Source organism: Phocoena phocoena, chromosome 1, assembly GCF_963924675.1.
Source record: "Phocoena phocoena chromosome 1, mPhoPho1.1, whole genome shotgun sequence".
Classification (NCBI taxonomy): Eukaryota; Metazoa; Chordata; class Mammalia; order Artiodactyla; family Phocoenidae; genus Phocoena; species Phocoena phocoena.
In genome coordinates this window covers 163,900,593-163,914,933 of record NC_089219.1, presented here as the reverse complement: position 1 = coordinate 163,914,933, position 14,341 = coordinate 163,900,593, and the positions used below count along the sequence as shown (strand labels likewise).

Genomic DNA, 14,341 nt, shown 5'->3' with positions numbered 1-14,341 from the left:
AATACAGTATATAATTGTGTTTAGGTGCATATTTCAGGTATATATATACTGCAAACAAATTATTAAAAATTATATTGAGATAAAGGAATTATTTTAGAGTTAAGGAAAAAATAAAATTATGTCAGAGGTAATAAGATGACTTGTTCCAACTCTTTAGGTTGGGCCAGTAGTTACGTTTAACTCGAACATAGTATATCATCAAAATAAAGCAAAACAGATGAGAGCTTACAAAACCGAAATACATCTTTACATTATCTTTCATGTAAAACACAACAAGCCTAGGGACTTCCCTAGTGGCGCAGTGGTTAAGAAGCCACCTGCCAATGCAGGGGACACGGATTCGAGCCCTGGTCCGGGAAGATCCCACATGCTGCAGAGCAACTAAGCCCGTGTGCCACAACTACTGAGCCTGTGCTCTAGAGCTCGTGAGCCACAACTACTGAGCCCGTGTGCCACAACTACTGAAGCTCATGTGCCTAGAGCCCGTGCTCCACAACGAGAAGCCACAGCAATGAGAAGCCCTCGCACTGCAACAGAGTAGCCCCTGCTAGACACAACTAGAGAAAGCCTGTGTGCGGCAACGAAGACCCAACGCAGCCAAAAATAAATAAATTAGTTAATTTAAAAAAAATAAATAAAAAATAAAACCCAACAAGCCTAAAAGAGGTGCTCCTTATTTCATTCACTTCCCAATGAATCTTTTCTAAATACAGCCTTGAACAATTATCTTAGCAAGAAACACGGTGTTATACCTGTTCACTGCTGCATTATTTAAAATTAAAAACCTAATTATTCAACAATAACGCAATGCTTATAGTAATCCACTGAATAGATTATACAGCTATTAAAATAACAATATATGGGCTATATAGCATTTCAGAGAATATATTTATGATGTATTAATTTAAATAAGTAGAATAAAAATTAGATACTAGGTTTATAACTATGTAAAAATGGGTGATTACACATATAGATCTTTCTTTTTAAAAATTACAGTTAAGATTTTTCTTACAAAATTAGCTTATCAGAACTCTGTATTCTAAGATGTTAGGGTGCTAAAAAATGTGAAACAATAGTGGCAACTTTTTACCAAAAAGCCTTTCTCCAATTTTAAAGATGCCCATAAGCTTCCTTTACCATCTACCTTAATTTTGTACATATTAATCACCAAAAGTTTTCTTATGCTAATTATGTCTCAGAGAAACATAGTACAGACAACTTTCTTCCCCCAAAAGTGATGATCTGAAAAACAGTTCCAACCTTGATCTTAGCCTATTAATTGAAAGATTATTATTTAGAAAGTTTTTGTTTTTTAAAACCAAAAAGGCACCAACCTAACTATTCATTTTATCTTGAGCCTTATAAAAGAAAAATATGCTGCTGGTCATTCAAGAAAAAAATAGGTGTAGTGAGCCTGGGAAACAGTGGAGGTAGAGTGCATAGCAGAATATAACTTCCTTGTTTTGTTCAATCAGGATCCCTGAGATTTTGTTTTGTTTTTTCCTTTAAAAAAAAAAAGTTCTGAGTAGTCATGTAATACAGCAATTTTCAAACATACACAAGAATTCTTATTTGCTTTAGGGAGATGATCTGAAGCTAACAGATAGGACTAGTGGGTATGAAAAAAATATTTTTAAAATATGACTACTATAAAGTTATTCTAATGGAGGGAGGGTCCATTTCTTATGAGGTGATAAATTTGCTCCTTTATTTCAAACTAGAATCAGGGACCATGGGAGAGGGTGAGTCAACAAGGAAACTGTACCTATTATTCAGCAAGGTGTTAGGCTAACCTTGACCCTAAAAGGTGACTCATCAACAGAGGGAGGGGGGGTTTCAGGATTTTTGGATGTCATTTTAACATCTGCCCTTTTTATGCCTGACGGAATTAATTTTTCAAAAGGGGAATATGTTTTTAAGTGTAAGTTTCTGTCAAGCACTCACATAAATTTGTTCACCACCATGAACGCCAGCACTAAGCACACGCTTTGTTAACAGGCACTCACCACACCAAAACCACACCCAACAAATCTCTCTAAAGAAGAAACTGACTGTACAGGTCAAGTTCTGTGAAAATGAGCAAAACAGTACATCCAATCTTGCGAATTTTACTGGCCTCTCCATAGAATCGTTTATGCATTTGCTAGTTTTAAGACTTGCTCTATAATCCTTCCTTTAATACGTATTACTGAATCTTCAATTTATTCATCATTATTCTAGCTGGGAACTAAATCTGTCTTAAACACACACACACACACACACACACACACACACACACACACACATACAAACCAAAGAAATGGAAACACACCAAAATGTTAATACTAATAATTATTTCTGAAAGATTGGATTACAGATTTTTTCTTTATTCATTTTTTATTTCCTCAGATTTCCAATGTGCATATGTACTTTTATATCAAATACACATATGCTTTTTTTCTTTTTTAACAAACCTTTTTAAAAAGTCAAGGCAACTTATTTTTCAGCCTTTGGGACGAGATTAACAGATCAATTATTCTCTCCTGAGGAATATGCAAAACCCAGAAGGATATACTAAGAATCCCAACCACCTTTAGTACAGGACAGCCCACATCATGTTGACATTCTAAACTTCAACGAAAACAGAAAATGAAAACCCTTCACAATCAATATCATTAGGCAGACTATTATAGTATCACAAAAAAGTTACTTCTCTCCTACTCTTCAGATGGCTCTAGTTCACACACCACGAAGGTTTGTTTTATTTAGTTTTTCTGCGTTAGATGAGAATAACTTTCTCCTAAATTATTTCTTTTTTAAAAAATATATTTTATTTATTATTATTATTGTTTTTTAACTTGGCCTTGTTTCACGACTTGTGGGATCTTAGTTCCCTGACCAGGGATCGAACCCAGGCCCTGGCAGTGAAAGCACCAAGTCCCAACCACTGAACAGCCAGGGAATTCCCTCTCCTAAAATTATTTCTGGTTCCAAGGGCATTAAACGTAGTTAGCAGGAAAGAAGTTATAACTACCATAACTGCAATAGACAGAAAAGCCTTGCTGAAACTCAAAGATCTTTAGCCAAGACCATATTCCCAAAGGAAAGCTCTTTCAGTCCTGCTGGTAAGGAAGAGAGGCATCATCCTGGGTCCCTGCACTTACAGAGTTAATTAGTACAAAGTCATTAAATTCAATCAATTTGGAAAAGCGCTTTCTATGGCAACAAAAAAAGACAAATATAAATTATGCTGGAAAGAAGCGGCAGAGCTATTTTTCAGATGCAAGTGTGTGAAAACACATCAATGAAAGGCAGGAAATGACCATCGCTACTACCTGGAGAAGCGTGCGTACAGAGCTGGCCACTTTCAATCAAATGGACAAAAGGGATCACTTGTTGGCCTCTGTCCAGCAACAATTATATTAAAAAGTTTATTTTCTATAAAATTGAAGACCAAAAGGTTAAAAATCTATTTTACCTAAAGGAGACAGACTAAAGCAGGGATTGGCAAACTAGACCAACTCTGCCCACAGTTGTTTTTTAAGGCCTGTGAGCTAAGAATGTTTTTTATCTTTTTTAAGAATTATTTAACAACAAGCAGAAATAGACAAACAAAAAACAAAGAATATGAACACGGACCATATACGGTCCTTAATGCCTAAAATATTTACTATCTGCCCCTTTACTGAAAATGTTTACTGACCCTGGACTAAAGGAAGAAATAAATGCAAAAGTCAAATGATGTTTAAATATTTTAAAAATTCGAATATAATTAAAAGGATTGAAAACATAAAATTCAACTTCCAGTTAAACATGGTGAATTGAACACACACAATTACATCTGATCCTCAATGAAACCCCACTAAAAGGAAAAAGGAAGCCAATTCAGAGAACCCTGGAAAGGCTCGGGAATTGAAGGTACCAGGTTCTTTAAAAACTGAAGTCTAGATAAAAATAGGGGTTTTGGTTTAAAAATTATCTAGGGACCTCCCTGGCAGTCCAGTGGTTAAGACTCCACGCTTCTAATACAGGGGGCTCGGATTCGTTCTCAGTTGGGGAACTAAGACCCCACACGCCTCGGGGCGTGGCCAAGAAGTAAAACAAACAAACAAATAAACACACATATATATGTATATAAATAAAAACTATCTAAAAAGCAGGTACCCCTACCTCCCATTTTGTTTGGCAATCCCAAGCAGGCAGATGGCTGGCTACCTTGCCCCTACTTAGCAGAGGTCTGGATGTGTACACTAGAGAACACGAATCACAGATACTCCAGGTAGGAGAACACCAGCCTGAGAGTGAACTGCAGGACTAAAAAGAGAAATGAAATGAAAGTTACGCTGGTAAATGGTAAACAACTTCCACCCACCCTCCCTTCTCCTGTCTAGTGCCTAAATGCTGGCCAACTAGATTCATACACTCCAGGCAGGAGACAGGAATATTTCCATGAAAAACTGGCACAAAATAAAAGACTTACACATTCTAGTTTGAAAGACACTGATGTCGAGGGTTCCCCGATGAAACTTTTGCCTCATTACCTACAATAAAAGCTTGTACTCAAGGTTACAATTGGCTCTCCAGTGCCTCACCCTTTAACAAGAATGAATACCCAAGGATCACCGGACATTTGAGAAAGCTCCCAACATGGGGGAAAAAAAAAAAGGCTGAAAGAGATTTCCAACAGGAAAAGAGAAAGTCTAAAAGAAAATAAGGAATTCCAGGAGAAGGAATTCCAACACCACAGAGAGTTGAAGGTAATTTTCAGGATGACAGTGGGCAGAGACTCACAAGGTAGAAAGCTAAGACTGAATCAAAAATTTAAGGATATCTAGGAGAGATGTCTCTTAAAAAAAAAGAGTTTACCTGAGGACAGAGAAAAAAAAGATAATTACCTCTAACTACACAAACGACAAAGAGTTTGCATAAGAACCAAAATATAATCAAAGTGCATGATCTGTCTCAGGTATGAATAACACAAATAGAAACAACTGACACTGATTTAATCACAAATGTGATATTATAAAATTAAGAATTTGGGAAGAAGGAAGAGAGAGGCATACATGTATAAGCTACTTTTTTCTTTTTCTTTCTTTTTTTTTTTTTAATTAAAGAAGCAGGGACTTCCCTAGTGGTCCGGACTCCACATTCCCAGTGCAGGGAGCCTGGGTTTGATCCCTGGTCAGGGAACTAGATCCCTCGTGCCACAAGTAAGACCTGATGCTGCCAAATAAATAAATATTTAAATAATAATAATTAATAAATTAAAAGAAGCAGCAGGAAAATGGAGACAAATACCAGAAGAAACAGTTAAAATAATGGAAAGTGGTTGCCTTGGGGGAGAAGGTCTTGGAGATGGGAAAAAAGAGAGACGGGGTTGGCTATTTTTCCTTATAAATTTTATAGCACAACTTGACCTTTTAAATTGCCTTGGTTTTCACTTTGATAAAAAGGTAAAAGGAGTAAACTCATATGCTCAATTTCAGTAATCAGCTCAGAAGACATTATAACATGTGGTAGGCATAGTAATACCACCCCCCGCAAAGATATCCACATCTAATCCTCAGAATCTATATCCCAGTGAATATGTTAGGTTACAGGAAAAAGGGGAATTAAGATTGCAGCTGACCTTATTCTGGACTACCCACGTGGGCCCAAAGTAATCACAAGAATCCTTATAAATGGAGGGAGAGCAAGAAGAGTCAGACGGAGATTTGAAGATGTTATGCTGCTAGCTTTGAAGATGGAGGAAGGGGCCACAAGCCAAAGCATGCAGCTGGCCTCCCGAAGCTGGAAAAGGCAACAGATTCTCCCCTAGAGCCTCCAGAAGGAACAGAGCTCTGCTGACACCTGGATTCTAACCCCGTGAGACCCATTTTGAGCTTCTAACCTCCAGAACTATAAAACAGTATGTGTTGCTTTAAGCCACTAAATTTGTGGTAACACATTTTCCCAATAAAGAGAGAAATGGCTTCTAGATTACATTTCTATTAAATTCATAAGTATCTAACTTTACAGTTCTAGTAAGACAGCATAAATAATTTGATAATAGCGTTATAATCACAGTTACCAAGCCCAAAACTCTGAAAGATTACCCTTCCATCTGAGATTAATTAAACAAAAGGTTATTAGTCTCACATGTCAACTGTCAGAGTAAGTTTACTGAGAAATATTTTTCTCTTCTCTCTGGAGGTGAAGATAGAGGAAGGCAACAAATTATTTCAATGTTCCTTCTAGCCTTTATTTGATGAAATGAAAGCCAATAACATCTATGGGTTGGAAAGGATATTAAAGATGGACGACTTAACTGCACAACCAAAGTTCAAATCCTCTCTACATAACCACTTGCTCTACAATAATTTGTTACTGGACACACTATATAAAAAGGTGTATATTGTAACATCAATAGTCTAAAATGTGAGGGAGGGAGAAGTGAAAGAATAGTTACTGTATGCTATGGAAGTTATCAGTTTAACCTATATTTTTATACTACAGTATAGTATTTTATAGTATAACTATATTATATAAGCCGCACGGTAACAACAAAGAAAAAACCTGAAGTAGATACATAAAAGATTAAGATAAAGAAATCAAAGCATACCCACCTAGTTACTGCTAACGTATGCTTGAACAATTCCTGGTGATGGGAATTCATTGTCTCAAACAGCCTATTCCATGTGTGGATAGCTGTGATTTTTATTTTAGGTCTTTATTCTGAGTAGATCTGTCTCAATTTTATCCACAGGGTCTATTTCTAGTCCTTGGCATTAAATAAAACACATCTAACAGATCAGATCTCAAAAAAAGCCACAAAATACTGTACATCATATTTGCCCTGAGTTCTCTATTCTTTAGGCTAAATATTCCCAGCTTATTCACTCATACATACCTCCTAAAGACCCAGCTCTGCTATTATACTAAGTATATAACACAGACACAGATAACCTTTCTTAGCCTCAGTTTTGCTATCAATAAAATGGAGATAGTAACTTCTCACATTTCTTGTGAGGGTTAGAAATAATGTGTTCCAAAGTCTTGATACAGTGCCTGAGTAGAGCAGACACTCACTAAACAGCAGCTATTATGATAATGATGGCAGGGATTCCAATTCCCACACTATACAAGTTGCTCTCTTCTGAATGAGCTCCATTTTGTCTTTAACCCTAAAGAATGATGCCTCAAACTGAAAGCAGTATCCAGGGACTGTCTGAACTGTGTGGAAGATAGCAGGACCACCTCCCCCTTCTCTCATTGCAAATACAGAATTTCCCCCAAAGCAGCCTAAGCTCAAATCTGTTTTCTTTCATGGCCCTATCACTGTTGCCTGGCAGAGAATACACTTTGAATAAAATCCATCTTCTAGAAATATTAAAATTAAAACCACATCTCATCCATGTTCAAATGAGAAATAAACTGATACATTCTTATACTACTTATAAGAAAGTATAATAAATGCAGTATTTCTGAGTTAATGAGTATGAAACTCTGGAAACTGTCTAGCATGTACAAAGTGCTTAATAAAAGTTGATCTCCCCCTCATTAATTCAACACACTCTCTAATAAATTCTTGGTAATCTCTCCTCTTCAACAACATAAGCAGTCACAGAACACCAATTGCTAGGTACTCTGCTAAGAGTTTATATATATTATATATATATATATATATATATATATACACACACACAATTCTTATAATTCTTACAACAATTTGAGTAAAGGAAGGCAGATTTTAAACAACTGAGTGGCAAAACTAGGAAAAAGTACCCCAGGTAGTGTTCACTCCAGAACTCAACTTCCTAAATACTGAGCCAGAGTAGCTCTCGTTTTAGCTAACTGATAAAAAAGTAAACATTACCTCCTTCTGGTTGTTGGTTACCAAAGTGTACTCACTTTGTAAAAATTCATCAAGCACCATTTATGATTTATATACTTTTCTGCACGTGCAGTAAATAAAGGGGAGGCCTCAGGCAAATGTTAAATCAGTTACACTAAAATATACACATATACAAAAATATACACAAAAAATACACATATATAAACATATCCTTGAATCCAGTATTCAAAGGAAAATTTTAGTTCAGCTCAAATCTAATATGAAATAGCAAATTAAAAAAGCAGATGTTTAAAAGGCATTACTATTCTTGGCGGCTATAATTTTCTTTCTTATAAGTGTCTCTTAGGTCTATTACATCCTCCTATGCTATACATGTATACCTAAAGATAAAGACAATAAAGAAAGAAGGGAAAAATAAACTCAAAATTTAATAGATATTCAATAGTAACAATTAAACCTGGAATTACCTGAAGCTAGTCCACTTAAGTCCAGGAGGCGCACGCTAATTATTATGTCACCAAAGAATAAATTACAATTGTGCAGTATTTTAAAACATTAATGGAGCCATTTATAAAAGTTCTTGGAGATGCATATGTTTCAAGAGGACAAAAGGAAATGGAACTATTCAGTATGTACATATGATTGCTTCTCTGCTATCAGCAACATAACACAGTGTAATCTACAGCAATGCTAGTGGAAATTCATTAACAATTCCACAGAGAAACTGAGTCCTAGACTTAAGTTCCTCCAAATTCAACTACAGCTTCCTTTCACATATCACACCCTCAAAAACTTATCACTCCCCTCACACACACACACCCTAGATCTGTCTACTGAAATAAAGACCAATCCAGTAGCAATGAGAGTCCACTGCTAACACCTAGATTACAGCTCTTCAAATGCCACTTCCCACTAAAGGAACCATGTCTCTTTGGAGAAATGGCTGATTCCTATGGAGGCAGGAAATGTATACGATGAATCTGGAACATCTCATCATACCAGATACCAAGGAAGCTACAGAAGATTACTAGTCATGTCAAAGGAACTTAGAAGCCAATCTTAAGAGGCCACCACTTGCTAAAGATCATACAATTTGAGCATCAATAATAAGAGCCTAAGTAAAAAAAAAAAAAAAAAAGGTTTACATGCATGAGTATATAACATTTTGAAAACTGTCACCTTTTGAGGCTGCTAAGGGAGACAACTCATTATTTTGAAACCTAATAATGGGAAAGAAGCATTTATCTTTTCTTTCTTATTTAAGCTGTACCCCAAACCAAATAGCACGTGAGGAAAAGTATTACAGTGAAGGAAAGACAATTAGAATATTACCATTTTTCAATTGCTAATGAATCACACATCCATTTTCAATTTACCAAGAGTAAAACACAATCGTTATGTTGGCTAAATGCAGGCCTCTCAAAAGGTCTAATAATGTATTAGTAGCAATGAGATTTAGCATTTACCAATATTTCTGATGGGCACATTTACTTCAGTCCTTTGGAGGGGATTTTTTCATAACAACCAAAATTGGAAACTGGGTAACAACGTTATGTAGGAATTTAGAGCAGATGATTCTCCCACACTTTACCTTTCCAGATCTCTGAAGAGATTCTCGATAAAGTGACCATGAGCAGAAAAACAGTATCTTTCCATTAGCTCTTAATATTTTCAAGCAAATATATTAAAGAAGTCCTAAAACGTGATAAGGCAACAAGGTAGGTAGTTTTGAATATTTTCCTAGGGACACCATCAAAAAGCAAGGTTCCTATTTGCTTTTCATCTCCTATGGTGAGAAGAACTGCCTTTGGAATCAGACAGACCCAGGAGCCACTCTGCCTCTTACTACTGGTTAACTAACGGGCCTATAGGGCAAGTTTCTCAACTAAGAAACCAGGATAACATCCCCATTGAAGGGCTTGTAGAGGATTACACAAAACAGTATACATACAGCTCTCAAAATAGTACCTGATATTTAGTGAACATCTGTTCAATAACTGGTGGCAATTATCACTCTGGAATTTTAAATTAATGCAACCATCTACCAGCTTAATGGAGTGAGGCAACAAAGTATTAGAGAAGGAAAAACTCACCCCCAAGAACTCTAAAAACTGAAACACAACTCCCCAGGTTAACTCTATCCAAGAAGTATAAAGGCTACAATAAAGCCAGCTGATTCATTCCTTAACCTAAAGAGATAAGGAAACCAGCTTAATCTTCCTAAAGTAGAACTGGGCAACTTTGCTCCTCCTTTTAAAAACCTTCAATGGTTCCTCACTGTCTGCTGTCAAAAAGGCTATTTACAATAGCATTCCAGTCCTTCCACGTATCTGACACCAACTTACCTTCCCAGCTCTCTCCATTAAACTACAGTACCTACTTCCTATTTGCCATTTCCCCGACACATGTCTTGCCCTTTCATGGCTCTTGGCCTTCCCCCTTCTCTGGAATGGCATTTGCTCTCTGGATCCTCCACACTGTATTGCAGTTGCCACTGGGTCTTTAACTCCTCTTTTGGACTCTAAGTTCCATAATAGCAAAAGGGAATATACTATTCATTTACAGTGGTAACCTTATATAAAACTTGATCCATAATAAGGATTCAACAATGTCTGGAGCTTAGATGGTAAACTGCTAACTTACATTTTCCAGTATTTTCATCTATTATTTTACTTTTATCTTCAAAAACGAAGAGGGTTAGCTAATTGACACAATGGGTTCAGTCACTGGCCTATGATCACTGTGACAGGGATAGAATGAGAAACAGGGTTCCTAATTCCCAATTCAAGTTATTTTCAATGGAAAAAGATACCCATGCTTTCAAGATTTATTCCACAGTAAAAGATAAAGTGTAATGTTATTTCTAATTCATGTGAGATACAAAACCACAAAATAGTGATTTATTAAAGTCCTTGCAAGACTGATAAAAATGCCAACTATTATGCTGGAAAAATTCACACATTAAAACAAAGGCAGCCAACACTCGACTCACCCTACTTTCCATAATTCTTCTGTTTTTAGATCCTTCCCCCCAAGCCCAACTCAGGAACCTCATATACTAATAGCTTCTTCATTGCTAACATGTAATGATCCATGCAGAAAGGGAGCTTTTGATTGCTAGACTGTTATTTCTCCTTTTAAGTACTTGGATATTGCTTTGAGAGCTTAACTTAGGAACTTAGTAAATCATAACTATCAATGTAGCTTTTTTCTTTAAGGTGACTGATAACTAGGTCCCAAATTACAGGTTCCCCTAGGAGTCCTACTACTCAACAAACATGTTAAGATAATGTTAGGTTTAGAGCACTAAACCTTAAATCTGAGATGTCAATTTTCATTTAATCCAGCCATATTATAGCTCTACATATAAACACACTGTGTCTGGAAGACAAAAGTTAATTGTCTAGGAGTACATGGTAAACAGAATCCAGAGGGATTCCCTGGAGGTCCAGCGGTTAGGACTTGGCGCTTTCACTGCAGTGACCCGGGTTCAATCCCTGGTCGGGGAACTGGGATCATGCAGGCTGCACGGCACAGCCCAAAAAAAGGAATCCAGAGCTTCCTGACTCCCAAGCAATGCTAAATTTACTGCACATTAAGAGTGTTTTAGGGACTTCCCTGGTGGCGCAGTGGTTAAGAATCTGCCTGCCAACGCAGGGGACATGGGTTCGAGCCCTGGTCTGGGAAGATTCCACATGCCGCGGAGCAACTAAGCCCGTGCACCACAACTACTGAGCCTGCGCTCTAGGGTCTGCGAGCCACAACTGCTGAAGCCCGTGTACCTAGAGCCTGTGCTCTGCAACAAAGAGAAGCCACCTCAATGAAAAGCCCGCACACCACAAGGAAGAGTAGCCCCATCTCGCCGTAACTAGAGAAAGCCCGCCTGCAGCAACGAAGACTCAACACCGCCAAAAAAAAAGAAACAAATAATGGGGGGGGGGAAGAGTGTTTTAATCTTTCAAAGAAGACATTACTACCATTTTCAAATAAGACAGGCTCAGAAGATAAAATTATCCATTTATTTTTTGTTAGTTATATGGTGAAAGTTAGTATTAGAAGTTCATTCTTTTCTATTCTTACATGTTATTCTGCTACAATATACTTTAATCTTATTGTACACCGGAAAAGTAAGTTCCAAGAATAAAAATTTTAAGTAAAATGTAGTTATATGAATTGTACAGAAACCACCAGATTTTTACATAGGTGGTATCATCACCTCAGGAAACTCTAAATTCAAGCCAGTGACCTAAGGGTCAAGTGATCCAAAACCCATTAGCCATTACCAATTCCCCAAGCTGGCACGGAGAGCTGAACTCATCATGCAATGACGATGAATATTTCAAGGGTAAACTTTTTAATAAAAAATGCAATGAAGGGGAATGACCAAATATTCTGGAAAATTTATAAAAGACTTTCATTAGTTTGCACAATTAGAGTCATTTTCAGAGAAAACAAGTAACTTTCGAATGTATCACTACTTTCAACGACTCAACTTCAGCTAGTAAAATATGTACTCCAAAAGGTACTCCCTCTGGGAAAAGTGTCATAAATATGTTGTTCTGGAATGTAAACGGAACCTAGCAACCACGTCTAAAGTTTCATTTGCCGATGTTTCTCCTTGCTCATCTACCCCACAAGATCTAAGTATCTCTTCTCATCAGTTTTTCCCACTGACAAGGTCATGTGACTGGTACCACCACCATCTGACTACGTGAATCACCCAATTAAAAAAAACAAAAAAAAAAAACAAAAAACGCACACACCACAATCTAGCTCTAAGACAAGATTTATTACAATTAATTCTGTGAGAAGTACAGAGGGTACTTTTAGGCCTTAATCTGAGAATTCACTCTTGGACATTGCTTATAAGGTAAAATTTTAACGATCTAGAAGTTACTAGTTACATAGTGAGCATCCCTTCTGTTCAGAGTCTGACAAGCCAAGGGGGATTAATACTTTACTTCTTTCTCTCTGCCACATCAGTACTGCCAGGTGATCAAGTCCTAAGCTCTCCAGAATGAATGGAAGGTATATATATGAAACCCATGGAAAGATTTCCACTGTGGAAAAAGGGCAAAAATCGGTGGCTCTGACGTGCCAAGCCATAACAAACAGGAAAAGGAATGCGACAGTTAAAAAATCCCAGAACGGGAACCTCTGGGAAAGAGAGAGCTCTGGCTCATTCTTCCACCCAGGCTCCTGGAAAACCGAGAAGCTAAGTCAGGTAAGATGCCCCGGTAACCTCGGGGAGGCGGGACCCGGACTAATAAACCAAGGTTCCAGGCCCCTGCGGGTGGGACCTAGTGGCCAAGCGGGTAGTGACAAACTTCGGGTAACCCCAAGGACAGAGCCCAGCTCCGGTCACCGCGGTCCCGCACGGGTGGGTGAGGACGAGACGGGTCCAGTCTCCCCGGGGCGGGGCAGAGGCGGCGGGGGTGGGGCCTACTCGGCTCACCTTTGAAGAAGCGCAGCGCCAGGCCATACAGCTCCTCCAGGCCGAAGCCCCAGCGCTGCTCCAGCCGCCGCGCCTCCTCCGCCGCGCCCCCAGCCGCCGCCTCCCCGGGCTCCGGCTGCTCCCCTGCGGCGCCCGGGCCCTGGCGGGACCCGGGAGGCGAGGGCGGCGGCAGCGGCGGCGGCAGCAGCGGGGCGCCCTCCGCGCCGGGCCGCTCCTCCGGGTCCGGGCTTAGTGTGAGCCCGTCGACGGACACCTCGAGTCGCTCTGCGTTCAGCGCCGCCGCCATCTCCGCCTGCTGCGCCTCCTCGGCGGGGACAGGCGGTGGCCACGTATCGACTTCCTGCTGACCTCTGACCTCCGCCTACCGACACCGGAACTTCCGCCGCTGAGTAGAATCTAGGGCTCCCGGGCATGGTGCCCCGCCCCCCCCGATCCGTCGGTCGGTTACGATCCGTCTGTCGGCCCCGCTCTGCTACCACTCGCTCCGACCCCTAGTCCCGCGGGTCCCGAGCGCCCCGTGCCCACCTTCACCCGGTCCCCCTCCTGCCTTCTTTCCTCCCGGAGGGAGGGTACTACGGCCCAGCGGCCCCCGCCCCGCCGTTCTTTCCGGCGGCTCGCGGTGTCCGGCAGGGGAGGGGCCGAGCGGGGTCAGAAGGACCCCGAGTAAGGTCTGTGACGGGAGGGTGGCTGCTGGTGAGCTCCCTACCCCTCCGGTCAGACCTTCCGCATTGGTAGAGAGTTGTGTGGTTGGCGGAACTCTGGCAATTCTAAGGAAATGCCGAGCAAATGACTTTTTTTTTTTTTTTTTAAGAAACTGAGGCTGCAGAGAAATTCCGTGGCTTCTGAGACTGTCGTGGAAGGGCACATCCTGGTTTTTTCGGGAACTGAAGCTCCTACAATTTGTGGGGCCCTCATTAAGTAGAAAACACAAAAATTACGAGCAGAAACGTAGGAAAGTGAATATATATTTAGAATGAGAAAGAACTCAGAAGTGACATTTTGAAAAGTTAACAAAATCACAAACATCACACAGACAACCATAAAATTTTTATTAACTGCCTGACACACTTCTA

At 39.4% G+C, this 14,341-nt stretch overlaps 1 protein-coding gene across 1 annotated transcript in view; it reads right to left on the bottom strand.

Moving 5' to 3' along the window:
- The window catches only part of ACBD3 (acyl-CoA binding domain containing 3), a 32,756-nt gene extending 19,148 nt beyond the window's left edge, over window positions 1–13,608 (bottom strand). Inside the window, exon 1 of the mRNA XM_065882122.1 lies at window positions 13,269–13,608. Within this exon, the coding sequence (XP_065738194.1) occupies window positions 13,269–13,554 (286 nt within the window). The 5' untranslated portion in view covers window positions 13,555–13,608. The remainder of the gene's footprint in view (window positions 1–13,268) is intronic.
- Between the last annotated feature and the right edge of the window lie 733 nt (window positions 13,609–14,341).